Here is an 18,084-nt window from a genome sequence, read left to right as displayed (position 1 = left end):
CCAGATTCAGAGCGGACCCTCCAGCCATTACGCCACTGAGTCTGGTTAGACCATTTCATGTCATCCCCATCTATACCCACGATCTTTTCTAGCCCCATTAACCACACCAAACTCACAATCTTGCCTGCAAATCACTGTTTCCTCCTTCTTACCCACACCCACCATGTCGTCCTCTTTTTGTGTTTGCTCATCTTATCCCACTGAACCACTCAGTTAGTTCGACGCCTTGTTACCTCCACCACCCAAGGTGGAGGTTATGTTTTCGTCCTCTCTGTCTATTTGTTTGTGTGCAGGACATCTCGAAAAGTTGTGGACAGTTTGGATGTGCGACAAGGACGAACTGATTAAATTTTGGTGAAGATCCGGTTGCGAATCCCACTACGAGAGTTTTTAAAATGGTTCTTCACCATTGAGAGATGAAGCTAAAATTATAGAAAGCACAATATCTCAAAAAGCTGTGAACGGATCCGGACGAAACTTCGTGGACAGGTTGGGTGTGTGAAAAGGAAGGATTGATTAAATGTTGGTGAAGATCCAAATTCGGATCTGGATAAGAGAATTATTTAATTTTTAAAGTGATTCTTCACCATTGAGAGATAGGGCCAAAAGCTATACATTGCATGATATTTGAAAAGTGTATTGGGCCAGATATGTTCTTGTAGATCAGGCATTGCGTGGCGGAGGTATGCGTTCTACGGAGTGCCCTTCAATTTATCCGCTGTCACCTCACGCTTCCATGAGCCTTGATCATGTATTTCAAACTTGAACAGCACTATTTGACGTCAAGACGTTGACTGATATGCTTCTGCCCACATTATAACATCATTATACATACTTGTCCCTTCATCTGTTCTCAAATATCACATTTTTATCGAACATGACATCTGACCTTTGATCTCTTTACGCCAAAATCTAATCAGGTCATCTTAACATCATTATACATACTTGTATCAAGTTTGATCAAAATTCAATCACTGGTTCACAAGTTAGAATGGAAACAGAATTTTTCACCGACCATGACCTCTGACCTTTCACCTCTTGACTCCATAATCGAATCAGTTCATCTTTGCATCATTATACGTACTTGCACCAATTTTGACTTTGTTCCCTTCAGCCGTTTTTACGTTAACATGTTAATGAAAAAATATCACGGACGGACGGACGGACAGATAAGCCGAAAACATAATGCCTCCGGCGACTTAGTCGGCAGAAGTATAAAAACAAATTGTGAAACAACTCCACAGATGGTGATTTGTAACAACACAAAGCAGTTATTTCCAGGAGACAGATTACACATAAATCCTTGAGGACTGGTATCCTGGTAAAACGTCAAGCAAATAATAATTCTTGCTGTTATCAACCCATTAACGAAATGATTAATAGTGCTGTAATGAGGGGCCTTATCTCCCCTTACAGGTGTAAGCAGTTGTTTGAATGAAAAGGGACCAGTGGGTAGTCAGACCAGCACCCCATAACCCACTTCTGCATGAAAGGTGAGCCATATGCAAGACCTCTCCCAAACCACCACTTTCCATCAGTCTCCTCCTGGGTACGCAGATCAAAGGTCTGAAAACATTTTAACAGCGGATTTTTTTTCCCACAATTATACTTCATCTTTCATATGCAGTTCAACATTCCAAATCCCGACACATTTTAAAGTCAATGTCAAAGATGAGTTGAGTGGGAGGGTGAGTACTGTTTCCTCTGCCACCCAGTGGGAGGGTGGATGGAGGTTATGTTTTCACCTCTGTTTGCTTGTGTCTCAAAAAGTTGTGAACGGATTCGAATGGAATTTGGGGGACAGGTTGCGTGTGTCACAAGGATGAATCGATTTGGTTTTGGTGAATATCCGGGTCCGGATACTAGAATTGTTTTTAATTTTACTTTTAAGTGATACGTCACTATTGAGAGAGGCGATTACTACACTATTTATTGGGGCCAGAATGATATATAGCATGATATTTCAAAAAGCTGTGGACGAGTTATGACAAAACTAGGTGGATGAGTAGGGTAAGTGACAAGAACAAGCCGATTCAACTTTGGTTCTAGTTCGGATTCAGATCCGGCCAGGCCCATTAGTGGGATACAAAATGTAAACTGTTAAACCTGGTGGAAGTATGCGCTCTACCAGTGCCGTTCTAGTTTCCTTTGTTCCTTCTGTAAGATCGCTGTACGGGGCACAGCGCAACAGCTCGCAGGTGACGAATTTCACTGAGATACCAGCATGTGTTTATTAAGTTTGATTTTATTATGAACCGACATCAGTCTCAGTCGCTTCAATCAAGATGTGAGAGACAGAATATGTAAACAGATTATCAAAACAACATACAAGTTACAAACACAGAAGCACGCCTCCCGAGCTATCATCTTGACAGATTTCTTTCCCAATTCGATTTCGTTTTCAAAATGCAGAATTTTAATATTAAAGGATTTCCAATTCAGAACTTCTGCTTCTTTGCTGTTAGAAGCTGCTCGTTTCCAAGTTGGACATAGTCCTTCCGCAAACTTGCGCAGATGTAGAATATCACTTATGCCAACTATACTGGAGCATGTTTTCTATTATTGAGGGTTATAATAGGAGCACTTGATTATTTTGTCACAAGTTTCATGATATTTGCCTTCAGATTCTTGTTTTCAGTTTTCTGTTTTCACCAATAAGCTTCCCTGATAATTACATTCAACTACAATTGCTTTGCCGAACTTCTTTATCAATGGCAATGATTATGGTCTCGAAGTACGCACACCCTCCTCTTATCTGTCTCGCCTGGGTTTGAATCCCGACCCAGCTATAAACTCTCATACTGGTGTTTCACTGGCAAGGTGACTCATCAATGTGTATGCTGTCCCTCGGTTGGAGGTTAAACGGGCATCGTATCTGCCAGCATTTGCTGGTGGACGTTAAAGACCCTATGGTGTCTTTCGTGAACGGTAGGCGAGCTATCTCCGGCACCCTGAACAAATTACAAAATCCTGCCGTAACCAGCAGAGGGTATTGTATCAGCAGAACAGCTGAGCCCTCAGCCAAAGATGCTACCCCACAGCCTTTGCTGTAAACAAATGAAGAGGACGGTAATGATTTTACGTATTGGGCTTGACTACTACATACTCCCCTCTAATAGCCCCAATTAATCCCATCTCCTGTGGGGTTGGCCAAGGAAAACTCTTGGCCCAATTCTTCAATGAACTGGCCGGCCAGGCCTGACATTTGACTGCAGCTGGTCCAGCTGATTCAGGCAGGAATTGGTTCAGGATGCAGGTAAGAACTTGCCTACTCTTTGTGAAAAAGTATCTTAATGTTATTGAAGGCGTTCTTTTACATACTCCATACGAACTTTGAGATGCGTATTTTTTTCAGTAATGGCTTCTTTCTTGTGATGTGTCCATAGAGGCCAGCTTTGTGTAGGGAATAGGACATTATTTATTGAACACTGAACCCCATCTCAGACAGAGAGCCTTGCAGATCTTTCAAAGTCACTGTTGGATTTACAGTGACGAGAACCAGTTCACTGCTTGTCTGGCTGCTGGGTTTGTATGAGTAATCTGATCTGGGTAAAGTCTGGGTGGTATGATACATCATCCACTTCTTAATGATGGATTTCACCGAACTCAAAGAGGGTCCTGGGTGACTTTGAAATCTTCTTATAACCCTCTCCTGAACGGAGTTTCTCCACCACTTTATGTCTGACTTCTTTGGAAAGCTCCTTGGTCTTTATGTTTACCTTGTTGGTTGACCAAGTGAGTTGCACCTTATAACTCCTTAGATAAGTGGTGGAGCTTAATTTTTAAAGATAAACCACTGATTACACACAGGTGAAACCTATTACACTTATTTTGTAACCTTTCAAACAAATAAAAATTTGTTCCTGAAATGATTTAGGGTAAATTAAGCAACGGGTTTGAATACTTATGAAACTGAGAATCATCCGATTTTCTCTGTTAATCAAACTTATTCACATTTTATCTGCATTTTTAGCTTTATCACTTTGGTAACGACTCGTGCTAGCAGATGGGTCCTCCGGAGAAAAATCCTTCCCAGGGATGGAACACACACTGATGCTTCGCTACGCATGCGGAACACAAGGATGACAGTTTATAGCTCGCTCAAGATTCGAACCCAGGCGAGACAGCTCAAAAAGCGAGTGTGCATAACTTCAAGCTGTCCTGCCAACCCCTGGTTCGAGATATTAAAGAATCCTTATAATTTAATTGCATCACCATAGATGCTACAAAAACGGTTAGTGAATGTTTGAGTGGCTGGTGAGATCAACAGGTCCGGCAATGGAGACAATAAGGTTTTATAAACAATTACAAACTGTACAAACAGACGGGCACAACATATCTGTTAGACAGAACAGCTTATAAAGAAGTGAAACACACGTTGTCCACTCATTACCAAAAACAAGTGAAAGTCGTTGAACAAAGACAAAGCAAGTAAAATGTGTAATTAAAAACAAGTAAAAGTTGATGGAGTAAAATATGTTTCAGTAAAACAAGTATGCATTTAGGTTGTGGATGTTATCAATCCCATGATGGTATCTTTTGAAAACAGCAAACTTTTTGTGGTGGTTCTCCGACCAAATAAATTACCTGCTCAGGTCTATCCATGGTCATTGGGAAAGATGGGGTATCGCTACGGCACCGGTCAAATAAGCCAAATGACCTCCTCTTGGGTTTGTTTCCTTGTGCATGACATGAAAATATTCGATGAAGTACAAAGCAGCATCAGTTTTGATGGAGGTACGACTCATCCAAGCTATTAGCATTCCCAGGTGGGTGCTCAAGTTAGTTGGGCACACAAGGGGCAAAAATATTATCTGTGAACAGGAGTTGTTTTAAACGCCTTAGCAATGTTTAAAAAACACATCCAGAGAGACAGATTAACGTAATGTGCGTATTACCTTTCTATAAATTACCTGAGGTTTCCATTGGCGCAAGAAAATTAGCGAAGCAGACAATTCCGAGATCTTCAGCAGTTGTCCGGCAATCTCGTTTCAACGATTTCTTGCCTAATTCCCTTCTTCATCTCATTTTTTCCTCTCCACAATATCGTCCTCCTCTTTCGAGAGTCCCACTCATATGTTCACAATTCGACCCGTGAATGGTCGTGTTAGATATTTGCGAAAAGCAGGAAGGAGAAGTCGGCATATCAAATTTCCACCATCATTGCATCATTTCTAATAACAGGCCTTTGATGAAGAACTTTCTTGTAAGTCAGGCCTGGATGGAAAGGGACATGTACCGCACCCGCCCCTTATCCACTTCCTCATTCAACTGATCGTTCTTCACCTGCTCTTCCTTATTCATCTGCTCCTGTGACTTTCCAAACGATCCCCCATTATAAAACAACCTTCAATCTGCCAAATAGATTACCACAGCAACTACAACATTACACTTCTTTATTCTAGGCCTACCTTATAATTTCAACAATTATAACGGTGTTCGCAATTTCCGTCAAAGCTCATCAACATCCTGCACCATTAACCAATTTAGAAGTACATCAGATTTTCAGCATTCTTACGTCAACCAACGAATAGCCATTGAAAAGGATATAAAGACAGTATTCATTGCTGCCAGAAGTAAAGGCCACCATTCACACAATTAGAAAATTATACTCAATTTATTACTTTTGTTTTAATAGCCCTTTAAGCCATCAACGACGTCATTAACCATAAAACCCAAACAATTAGGCATTCAAGTATATCCATACCCCTGCAAAGATTTCTCATTAGTTCTGATGAGGTGCTCATCGGACTTCTACCAGATCTCATGAGAAATCAGAGATTTTTGTTCGTCGGAGCCATAGTGCCTGGCTAGGCGGAGCCACATTGGTCTGGATCTCAGCCAAGTACCAGTGGTCACATTCTCAGATGAACTCATAAAGCTCTTAGACCGTACAAAGTACTTCGGAGCCAGAGGTTTTGCCAACAGGACGAGTTACCTACATCCTGACACGGATTTCTGAACCTTTCAAATCGATACAGGAAGAGCAACATCAACAATGCAATTGTATGTTGCTCTTCTCTCTGATATTATCACTAAATGAAACAAAGGCATTGTTTCTCTATCAAGAGTATAAGGTGGCAAAGAGTGAGAGGCTGTTTTCAGAAGGAAAATAAAATATACATTGCAGAAGCTTATTATCCATAGGGCTTCAATTTAACATCGACCATCATCACCACGAGATGTTGAAATAGCAGAAGTGGAAAGACTGATCAATTGATCTCAAGCTGGTGCTTTTCCGTTCTAGCATGAGCCTCTGTAAATGCATTAAAAAGTTTAAAGATTGGCATTCTGGTGTGACGATGGCCGAAGGGGCTGCGTGTTGATATTTGCGAAGAGCAGGAAGGAGAAGTAGGCATATCAAATTTCCACCATCAGTGCAGTGTTTATAGTGACAGGCCTTTGATGGAGAACTTGCTTGTCTGCCAAGCCTGGATGGAAAGGGTCATGTACCGCACACCCACCACTTATCCACTGCTCTATCCACATCCTCATTCAACTGATCATTCTTCATCCACTCTTCCAGATTCATCTAACCCTGTGACTTTCCAAACGACCCCTCGTTATACAACAAGCTTCATTCTGCTATATAGATTACCATAGTACAGCAAGCAAGCTGCTCCATCTGCATTTAGGCTGCAGACTTTAAAGATCTCACTCAGAGTATGCGTGCAGTACCCTGACAAAATTCCCTGCTTGGGGTTAGCTTCTTTAGTTTGGTAACCAGATTAAACCAGGAATGTTCTGATGTAGATGTGGGCATCACGGGCCAAGCGGCCTCTTCCTTTGCTTGCCTACCTTGTAATTTATGATAAAAGTCCTTTGGCACAGAAAACATTTTTCTTTCAATGTCAGTTGTGTACGTGTGCCGCCTTCATATTCCCCAGAGAGATACTCAAAGCAACATCCTGCATTTATTCTGCAACAAGTCACCCATCCTACTTCATTCTATCAAGCGATGCATAATGATCGGGAAAAAAATGTTGTACTTGCTCACCTTGGAGGTAATTGCTACTCCGATTACTTCAGCATTATGTAAACAGAGTTGCTGCCAATCCCGAGCATCGCAAATAGCAATTTATTCACCGATTATTCTCATAATTTGTTTTCCACCCAAACTAGGATCATCGAGTCCCAAAACTTACTGGTTAAGATCCAGGTCGAGGATGAAGTGTTGGTCAAATGCCTCCACCAAGAAGCTTACTCGTGTCATATGCACCTCCTGTGAATGGAAAGCAAACCTTGGATTAGGAAATGCTGAAACATTCACTGGGGACGCTGCAAACGGGCACAAAAGGTAATTGGCTCCAACCATCTCTGGCACCACACAATACCCTTCCAGCATCACAAATATTGGCTGGTAGGATGTTCTAGAGGTAATCAAAGTCACCTCGAAGCTGTCTCGCCAGAGTTCAAATCCTGACCCAGCTATAAACTGTCATCCCAGTGTTTCACAGGCAGGGTGATTCATCAATGTGTGTGTCGTCCCTCGGATGAGTAGGGTAAGTGACAAGAACAAGCCGATTCAACTTTGGTTCTAGTTCGGATTCAGGAAAAAAGATTCAGCAAACTTCGGAAAATACTTGGACGTGAAAACTAGAAAATCTGAGAGATTTGTGAAGGGAAGGAAGTTTGCAGAGGGAAGGGAGCATATTAAGAGGGGCACTAAAGAGAGAAAAAAAAAGCTTCTTTAAAACTAGAGGATCATGAAGGTGATAATGATCAGACTTTTAACATTCCCATGAACACTACACAGTGGTGTTTGCCTGGTTCACCTCTCACTAAACACCACACAAAACCAAGCGTATTTCTTTTTTGCAGCAGTGACTGTCGTTGGTGTATAATGGAAAGTTGTTACTTCAAGACCATTTTCTTTGACCTTGAAATAATGTAGGAGAAGTATTTTTGTGGTTTGAACACGATCACTAATGGGCATTACAGCCCAGAGCTGCCGGCAAGCTTCAGCTGACGTGCGCAGATACATATAGCGGTGGGTTGAGTAGTTCATATAGAGCCTGTCAGACTTTTCCATGTTCACATTAGTAATCGCATTGACAGGATGGTACAGATGCAATGCACGTACTTTTGAGCCATCTTGTGTGGGTTTGGTTACTGACATGATTCTAAACTGTCGGATTGGTGCTATGCCGAGAGGGTACACCATCCCTTGGATGGACTTTAAGCGAAGTGTCCCATCTGCTATCATTAGTCGGTAGGGGTTCAAAATCCCACAATGTCTTTTGAAAAGAGTTGACGACTGATCACCATGGTTTTAGCGCCACCTCATCACTATGGTTTTATCACTTATCACCACCATGGTACTTTGTTACAAAGCATCGGTGTTGCCAAAGTGGTTTCTTGGCAAGGGTAATACTGGGTGGGTTGTCATTGCCTTCCCACCAGTAGTTAAAGCAAGAATTTGGAATTTGTATAGGGTGCCAGTGATAGCTCGCCAAACCTTCGCGAAAGACACCATGGGATCTTTAACGTCCACCAATTAATACTGAGACAGGACGCCCAGTTTAATGTCCATCTGAGGGACAGCACACACATTGATGAATCTCCTTGACTGTGAAACACTGGGATGACAGTTTATCGCTGGATCGGGATTCTAACCTCGCTCGATAGCTTAGAGGCAAGTGTGCATACCTCTAGGGCACTGGGTCATCCTACCAGCCTTATGGCCATTCACAAATTAGAAATTCTTGACCTAACGAGTAGAATGCCATTCAGACCTGGCAGGGCAGATCGTGAATGAATTCTTGCTTGATTTAATTCCAAACGTTTATTCTATAAATATATACAATCAAGTATTTTGTAAATGACACAAAGCTCAAAAGTACTTTTCTTCAATAAAAAAAAACAGCTTTCTTGAGAAATATTACAAAGTCAGCAGAACCGTGCTTCTGGCATCCCCTGCTTTCTCGGGGGTAATTAATCCAGATCTCCTGTGATCCCGTGTGCTTGCGTTTTACAGTATTGACAGTGCAGTATTGCAGAGAGATTTTCAGTGCAAACGCTAATGATCCCACCATGCCTTCAGAAAAGAGAAGGCCAGTGCATGCTGACAGTCTGCTTTTATATAGATCCAGCGATGGGTTTCAGTGCTGAATTGTCAACGACGGAAATGCTCATGATGCGTCGTGGATGCTCTGCCACCACCAGGGGATTACATGGGAATATCAACGACAACAACACTGGCCTTTACTCTTTTTGACTATCCAATCAAATTTCACTTTAATTGATGTTCTCTGGGAAAATCGACATATGCTTCATACACAGGGCAGAAATGTTCATGGAACAGGTGTTTTGATTGCGAATGAAATGATAGGTAACCATTATTTAAGGATAATACACGTTCGTTAACAAGGAACTTCAACGCAGGAGGCCATTCAGCCGATCAAGCCTGGGCAATGGTTGCTAACTTACAAAGTTTGTCAATGATCGAAATTTCTTAAATGCTGAACATCAAAAGCAAGCAAGCAGCACGTACCATTTTTAAAAGTCTGAGGTATGACTTGTTTGGGGTTTAATTTGAATGACCGAACCCCAGACTCAGAAAAGATGCTCTAATGATTACACCACCAAAGGATCAACGTAAACTTGAGATTTCATCAGGGTGGCGGACATTTCAAGCCACCCGATTACCGAAAGACCACGTTGGTGCCAGTGTATGGGTGTGGTGCACTACGTACCCAGGGCTGGTGGTGGTGCGGCGTACGTGGGGTCGTGTCCAACTCACGCACTGGACTCTCGTGCGTCTCCATCACACGGCGCAGCAGACGATGTGGACGCGTGAGTGAGCGGTTTTCGGGGGTTCGGACTACTCCAGCTGCTCCAGGGAGTCGGAAATGGAGGTCACGTATATGTAGATCAGGATGAGGACTGTTATGATTTGGACCAATTATTTATTTATTCATATGCAGCCTGTGGCTGCTTGGCTGCATCATTGGCTGAAGGCACAGCTGTGCCACTGATGCAATGTCCCCTGTTACCAGCAAGCTGGTACTCATTTCGCCAACCTCAGACGGATGACAGGCTGAGTCATCCCAATTGATGTTGATTCAACGATGAAACAGGGGCTTGAACTCAAGACCCTAAGATCTTAAGCCAGCCACCCTAACCGGTAAGCAAACACCAGACTGATTTGGACCAATAATATTACCGGATAAGACAGCAAAAGCAACATTCGGTGTACAGATCACTTTTCTATGAATACAGGTAAGTAATTGACCTCGTAAGTCAACAAGCGATAAAAATGTCTTGTCAGCAAGTGTACCTGAGCAACTGTTCCACACCAAGGTGTTGAAGAGTGACAGTCGAACGAGGAACATAATGTGCCAGGAGTCCAAAGCACCCATGATTCATAGCGGACGTGCCTGCTCTTCCCAGACAAGTCAAACCCGTCTCAGAGTCCACCAGTTCTATTTAACAGCTACAGAACACCCCGAGGTCCTCACATTGCAGTTTCACCAAACGAGCCATTGCGATACATCAGAACACGTCAGCAGCTGCGACGGAGCAACGCTGATTCTGGGACCCAGGGCGAGGTCCGGGCAGGGCAGGAGAAAATCGCTACTGGGAACATCCACGTGATGCGAAAGGTCGTGTAGAAAAAGATCCCGGGGGTCTCCTGAAGAGGAAAAAAAAAGTCACGATGGCATTGATCAAACATTCCGTGTGGAAATCCCTTTTATATGAACAATCGTTTGGATTACCGCGTTATACCTTCACGAATCCCTCGATCAATCAATCAAAAGATATCGCCAAGCGGTCGTGCACCTCGATGGCTTACCGGATAAATGGTGGGTTAACTATGGTACAGTGCTCGAGGATTGGAAAAAAATCTCTTCCCGATAAAAAAAAACCTGCTAATCCCGTACTTCCGCAATGCAGCGAGCGGAGCGGGACTGCAGCACCACGGGCAGCTCCCCGCGCAGTGCAACCCACGTGCTCTGCACCAACCGGGCTTGTAGGCGTCGCCAACGAAGCCGATTAGCGGTGGGATCCCCGCGGCACGGATCTACTACCCACGCCAGCCCGAAGCAGCACGGACAAAGACCCCTCGTGCCATCACTAGCGGTTTGGCATGCGCGTATCGATCCGTATCATCCAGGCCGAGGTGCAAGCACGTGATGGCACATCAACAGCCTGTGTCCCACCCCCCAGCTCCCCCACCTTCTTCTTCCTCTCCTGCTTTACTTTTCTTGTCTTGCACTCGTTTCCCCTTTTTCTCCCTCTCCTCTCGGATTACCATGGCTTTGCAAATGGCATGGAACAGTCAATAAGTTATTTACTCAACCACCCAAGTTTGCCACCACCATGATAGCCAACGACACGCAGAATTTGCCATATACGAATAAATTCACGTTTAAGAAGTTCGCCCTGAAACCTGAGCTTGTCATTCCTTAATGGAAAATGAGGCGCGCGACTTTAAGGTTTGAAAAGGACCAGAAAACACTGGTGAAGGTCAAACGATTAGCCAGCGGTGGGATGGACGCGAGCCGGGAGGGGGAACGTGTCGTGCGGGGAAATGGCTGCTTGACAGCGGCACTTGAATAAACCATGAAGGATTGCAAAGCGATTCGAAACACTTGGCCCCCAATAACAAACACCCACTGTCTGGATGATGCAGTCCAACGTGTAGGACGACCACCAACATCACCAAGGATTGCATTTCAACACTTGAGTGAGTGGTCTGGGCTCAGTGTCGTGCAGCAGGGGCTCAGATGTGAACACCACACAGGCCAGATTAGCAAATCTCAAGCCTGACCTCACCCAAGGGCTGGGGACAAAGTGCTGTTTTTGGAGAGATAGCCTTGTCATCTATACCAAATCTAGGAGTTTATATCATCAGATCAAGCTTTGAGAAAAAGCATTATATGCAGCAGTTGTTTTTTTGTATAAATAGTCGAGGCTCGTGGAAGAGCTAGTAATTGTGCACTGAACGAATCAGAACAAAACAGGATGCAAAAGGAACAGTGGAGAGAGGAAGGACATCAAACAAACAAAGGGTGTGGGGAGGAATGGGGGCAGAAGAGGATGTATGGGGATGATGGAGTGAACAAGATGGGTGCAGAAAACTCCAAGGAGGGAGAACTGGAAATTTGGAAGGAGGGGGGATTGGGGTGGGGAAGGGGGGGGTGTGAACAAGCACAGAAAAGATCATGGTTTTGGATTGGGGATGACCTCAGATGGTGGTGAACAGCTGTCTTGAAGGCCTGGCGGGAAGAATGAGATTGAAGAGAATGTGGAAGTTGATTCCACAGGTGAGAAAATAGAAGAATGAATGAAGTGAGCAGTGATCCTGGATTTAGGTAATTTCACCATAAGGAGGTTTATGGTGGTCCATCTGTGCACTGCAGAAACCTGGTGGGAGGAGTGGACAAAGCAGAGAAAGAGCAGAGGGTGCAAGACCAGGAAGGAGGCAGAATAAGTCAGAGACCACCAACCTCTCTGCAATTACAAAGTGATTCTCCCAAAGACATCAACATCAGGGTGGGAGATTCCAATAATCCTGAAGGCCTTGGTTTCCACAGCAACAAGCTGAGCAATATGTGAGGCAGGGGAGTCAGCCCAGAGGGGAGAGCAGTACTCCATAGAGCTGCGGATAAAAACCTTGTAGGTGGATCAGAGTTCAAGTTTATCAAGGAAGGTTCATCAAGTTTTTATCAATATCAAGTATATTTTGTAATACGGAGAATGCCCAGTCGAGGGCCGGCTTTGGAGGCCAAATTTGAAATGTGGTTTGCCCAAGAGAGATCATGGCCGATAATAATACCCAAAGTTTGAATCACTGCACTTCCTCAAGAGGATTGTTTAGACAGTAGATTGGAGGGGGGGGGGGGTAGAGGGGTTGCCATGTGGTGCTTTCTGAGAGATAGAGAGAGTGTGAGATTTGTCAGTATTGAAAGACATATTCCAAGTGTTTGACCAGCTTGTGATTTTTTTCAAGGTCTGAAGAGAGTGAAGAGGCAGCAGCTTGCCTGTCTGAGGGATGTCACGGCAGAGGATGGAGTCATCAGCAAATAAGATAAAGGGGATTTTCCAGTGAGAGAGATCACTGATGAAGATTAGGAATCGGACTGGGCCAGAACACTGCCTTGGAGCATTCCAGCCTGGACAGGGAAATGAGATAAAAGGATTCCATTGAGAGCCACATGTTGGCTATGAAAGTATAGGAAGTTGAAACAAGTGAGAATTTAATGAGAGAAATTGGAGGACAAGATTAAGCCACAGCTACACAATGTGTGTGAGATCAGAAGGGTAAAACAGGAAGAGCTGCAGCATCTGGGACCTGGGTAAAAAGACAATACAGTATTGCAGAGAGAAAGGGATGACATCAGGGAATTAATGTAGAGGATTCTGTGTGGATCGGTCAACACTGGGTCGGGATGTGTGGATAGACTGTAAGTATAGTAAGATACTTGTAGGGGGGCACTTTTCCAGGGTGCCAGATATGAGGGAAAGGCAGGGAAGAGTGTGTTTGTGAAGAATCCAGAGAGCCATGTGGAAAGGGAAGAGTACTGATCCTGGTGGTTATAATTTGGTCTAGGAGCAGAGAAATGGCAGAGTCGATGAGGATTCTCTATATCAAGTTCAGGGTTGCTTTTTAACCCAGTTTATAGATAAGCCCATGGTAGTGGGGGGGGGAGGTGCAGTGTTCAACCTCCTTTTAAGTGATAATCCCAACAGTGGAAGAGGTAGAGGTATTTAGGGACAAGTGACCAAAACAGTGTACATCAGGATTCTGTTAAATGGAGTTGGGTATAACTTAAGAGTAAGAGGAAAGACTATTCAATTTCAGGAAGGCAAACTGTGAGAGCCTGAGGAGAGAGGGAGAGAGTTAGGTGCTAGGATTGGCAGAAGCTGACAATAGGGCAATCAGCATCAAATAAATGGGTAACCTTCAAGGAGTAAATGAGCTTTCAGAGTCCAGGCGAGGAAGCAAAGGATATTAGTAAAGAAAGTTAGGAAAGCTAAGAGGAAATAAAGCAACAGAACAAGATGATATGCAGCCAGGAGTAGTGTATTGAAAGAAGTGGCAGAGCTGATGTTAACTGACCAACACCCAACCTGTCTTCCAAATTTTGCCCAAATCTGTCCACTTTTTGAGATAATGATCGAGTGTAATGCATCTCGATTATCAGAATGCATTTGATAAAGTACCATGTAGGAGGAGGCTGTTTGTTGAGGTTAACGCTTGTGTAATGGCTGGGAGGGTAGCTAATTGGATTGGAAACTGGCTGAGTGATAGGGAGTAAAGTGGTTGTGAATGAGAGGATGTCTGGCTGGGATGTTGTAAGTTCTCGTACTCTCTCACTCTGATGTACAACACTCTTCACAGAGCGTCAACAGCTTCCTGAGCAAGGGTTCTACTGGGCACCTTGGCTTCCTGAGCCAAGGTGCTGGTGATAGCTCGCCTACTCTTCGCGAAGGACACCGTGGGGTCTTTAACATCCACCAATTAATGTCGGCAGATGGGACGCCCAGTTTAATGTCAATCCGAGAGACATCATACACATTGATGAATCACCTTGCAAATGAAACACCGGAATAACGGAGTCATTCCATCTGAAATCACCAAATTTAAGAAAATGTTCCCAGTTGACCCCCTCAGATTTAATTTAAACTTTCATAAAATAGTTCCCAGGTATCAAAATGAAGCTGCGTAAAATTTTAGGTCCATAGATGCGGTCAACTCTGAGATATCGAGGGTTGAAAATGTGGTTGTGGCCCTATTTTTATGGTCGTTGCGAGCATCACAAACTGAACGGCTACTTTTAAACTCCCACAACTTTTTAAATATTAATGCTAGAGCCTTGAAATTTTCAGAGATTATTCTACTATAACTGCTCTGTAAGAAACAAACATAGAACTGAGTATACCTCTATTAAATTTTATGACCTGATCAGTTGAAATCCAGAAAAAAAATGTTGGTTTTGTATGAAGACCCAACTTTGAGACCCCATATATTTTTATTGAGCCATCCCAGAAGCTTGAAATTTTTTCATGTAGTAACTGTATGGTAGTACTATTCAAATACATGTTTACTTTTCTTAATCAGTCATATATAATACAATCATGATCGCTCAAAAATGGAAAATTTTCATTTTTCCCCGAAATTCAGGTGAGGATTGCAAGTATATGACAAGTCATACCACTTCAAATTGTTCACCATTGGAAAGAGCATATTCAAGTTTACAAAAGTGTCAAATATCAAAGTGGTATATTTTTTAAAAATATATTTTCTTTTTTTTGTTCAAACTGTTGTTAACACAGTTGTGAATACATGAAGTATGTGCATAGTGTGGGCAACATGGTAATCATGAATGATTAGTTCTATGATTCAAATTAATAATACAAAAATATATCACATACTGCAACAACAATGTAACAAAACATTTCACGTAAATGATTTGAATAGGTCCTTGATCTGCTTTTCCAAGTCAGGTGCGAGCTTGTACTGCCTCCCAGTTGACGTTAGGGGAGTATCAATAACTTTCATCACATGGACCAAAGGAACCCAACAAATGTCCTCCCTTGAATGTAACTATATACACTGCTGACATCAGTAGATCAGCCACTATTCCTGAGTTCTATTTTTAGCCCCAGCCAGATGAGTTAAGCTCTTGCTATTTACAAATGAGAAACAGAGAATTACAAATTCAAATTTCAAAGTATTGTGTTCATGGTATCCTAATAGCAGATGATATGTATGTACATTGTATATATATGTACTACACATATGCACTACATGTAAAAGGACTGTTCATTAAATAGCACACACAACACGCACAGCACTGGCAGAACATCATTTCTTCAAGTATTTTAAAAATATTGATAGAAACATTTTACCACTTTGATATTTGACATTTTGTAAACTTGAATATGCTCTTTCCAATGGTGAACAATTTGAAGTGGTATGACTTGTTATATATTTGCAATCCTCACCTGAATTTTGGGGAAAAATGAAAATTTTCAATTTTTGAGGGATCATGACTGTATTATATATGACTGATTAAGAAAAGTAAACATGTATTTGAATACTACTACCATAGTAATTACCTGAAAAAAATTTCAAGCTTCTGGGATGGGTCAATAAAAATATATGGGGTCTCAAAGTTGGGTCTTCATACAAAACCAACATTTTTTTTCTGGATTTCAACTGATCAGGTCATAAAAATTAATAGAGGTATACTCATTTTATGTGTGTTTCATACAGAGCAGTTATAGAAGAATAATCTGAAAAATTCAAGGCTCTAGCATTAATATTTAAAAAGTTGTGGGAGTTTAAATGGAGCCGTTCATTTTGTGATGCTCGCAACGACCATAAAAATAGGGCCACAACCACATTTTCAACCCTCAATATCTCGGAGTTGACTGCATCTATGGACCTAAAATTTTACGCAGCTTCATTTTGATACCTGGGAACTATTTTATGAAAGTTTAAAGTAAATCTGAGGGGGTCAACTGGGAGGCCTCTGGTGATATGAGGTGGAATGACAACGGTTATAGCTGGGTCGGGGTACTAATGCTTGTGGCAGAGTCATGCTTTACATCAAAAACTCAATTTCTCACACTCCACATACTGCTCTTACACCTGCCAAACCCCAAGAATTCCTCTGTCTAAAACTTCCCCTCATGTTTGTCTGTGTGTGGCACCGTCCTTCCAACAGTGATGACTCCTTTTCCATCTCTCTCACACCAGCCATGGCACTTCTGCAAAGGACTTCTGTGACTCCATGAGTCTGACACAACTTGTGAACTTTTCAACCCAGATTTTTCCCAATAGCAAATCTTCCCTCCTGAATTTGGTGATGACCAAATTCTCCGCCAATGTATCTTGCTCATCCTCTGCTCCAAATGGCTCATCTGATCATGTGCTTGTGAAGGTCAACATCTCTTTGGCCATTCTCAGAGAACAGCCTCTCCACCGGCGTGTCGAGCAGTTCATTCAAGCCAACTGGCAGGGACTATAAGCAGCCATCACACTTCAGGACTGGTCTCCGAAATCCACCGTCACTAATATTAATTCAGCCTGGGAATTCTTCCATAGAAATCTGCTCTCTCTTATGCACAGATTCATCCCATCTCAATCTTCAGTTATTTTACCCATCCTCCCACTCTTGGTTCTCAGAATCCTGTGGTGAGGAAGTTGCTTTAAAACAACTTTCATTCTCCTCCTATCCAACTGAAGGTAGCCTCAGAACAATCCACAAAGCCTGCAACAGATGTGTTGTTTCCCCTCAGGAGAGCCAGAAAACAATATCTGTCCATTCTCACAAATGAACTTCAAACTTGTCTCTCTCCTCCAAAACCTGGTGGTGCCTTGTCAAGTCTTTCTCTGGTGTATGCTCAACTTCCATCCCTTCCCTCACTTCAAATAGCACCACAGCAGACTCTGCTCTTGAGAAAGCCGAATGACTCAATTGTGTTTGCTTCAAATTCGTGTCCCTAACCTCTACCGCTCAATATCCACCGTTCCCAGGCATATCCAACTGCTCCTGAATTCAGTGTCTTTTGCACCTGAGAAGGTGGAAAAGTCTCTGGCAACCCTCGACTCTGACTCTGTAACTGGACAGGATGACATCAGCTCGCGTGTCCTCCTAAAAATCTGCTCTACTGCCCTTACACTTCCTGTCTCTGCCCTTTTCACCCTGTCATTTGCCATAGGTCATCTTCCATCTGCTTGGATATCAGCCAACAACACTGCATTACATAAACTGGAATGGCACTCTGATGTCAACAGATATGCCTCTGCCCACATTATTATCCCCCCCCCCCAGAGGGAGGGAGCGGGATATTGTAATCGTCCGGTTTGTTTGTCTGTCTGTTAGCAACTTTACGGCAAAACGGATTCAGCAAACACTATCAAATTTAATCCACAGGTGGGCAATGAACCTTGGACGACCCCATTAACTTCTGGGTCCAATTGGATCAAAGGTCAAGGTCACGAAAAGATCAAAATCGTTTTTCACTCATAACTTCATCAAAAATGATCTGATTTACTTCAAACTAAGCTTATAGTGAAACTTATTCTATTTGTCACTTATAATCCTACCCATTTCTATAGTGAAAAAT

At 42.8% G+C, this 18,084-nt stretch overlaps 1 protein-coding gene across 7 annotated transcripts in view; it reads right to left on the bottom strand.

Annotated features, from left to right (window-relative positions):
* The window catches only part of ADAM11 (ADAM metallopeptidase domain 11), a 266,893-nt gene that overhangs the window by 239,021 nt on the left and 9,788 nt on the right, over window positions 1–18,084 (bottom strand). For 2 of the 7 annotated variants that reach the window (XM_085879159.1, XM_085879158.1), the window contains exons 1-4: window positions 10,796–11,164; window positions 10,280–10,633; window positions 9,696–9,832; window positions 7,146–7,222 (exon numbers count right to left, since the gene is read on the bottom strand). In XM_085879159.1, the coding sequence (XP_085735285.1) occupies window positions 7,146–7,222; window positions 9,696–9,832; window positions 10,280–10,361 (296 nt within the window). In that variant the 5' untranslated portion in view covers window positions 10,362–10,633; window positions 10,796–11,164. Of the gene's footprint in view, window positions 1–7,145; window positions 7,223–9,695; window positions 9,833–10,279; window positions 10,634–10,728; window positions 12,105–18,084 lie in introns of those variants that run through there. The other 5 variants (XM_085879152.1, XM_085879151.1, XM_085879154.1 and 2 more) reach the window with 5 other exon arrangements.

Source organism: Eptatretus burgeri, chromosome 4 (assembly GCF_056783735.1).
Source record: "Eptatretus burgeri isolate ZD-2024b chromosome 4, Ebu_testis_v1, whole genome shotgun sequence".
NCBI lineage: Eukaryota > Metazoa > Chordata > Myxini > Myxiniformes > Myxinidae > Eptatretus > Eptatretus burgeri.
This window is presented reverse-complemented; position numbering and strand designations above follow the sequence as displayed.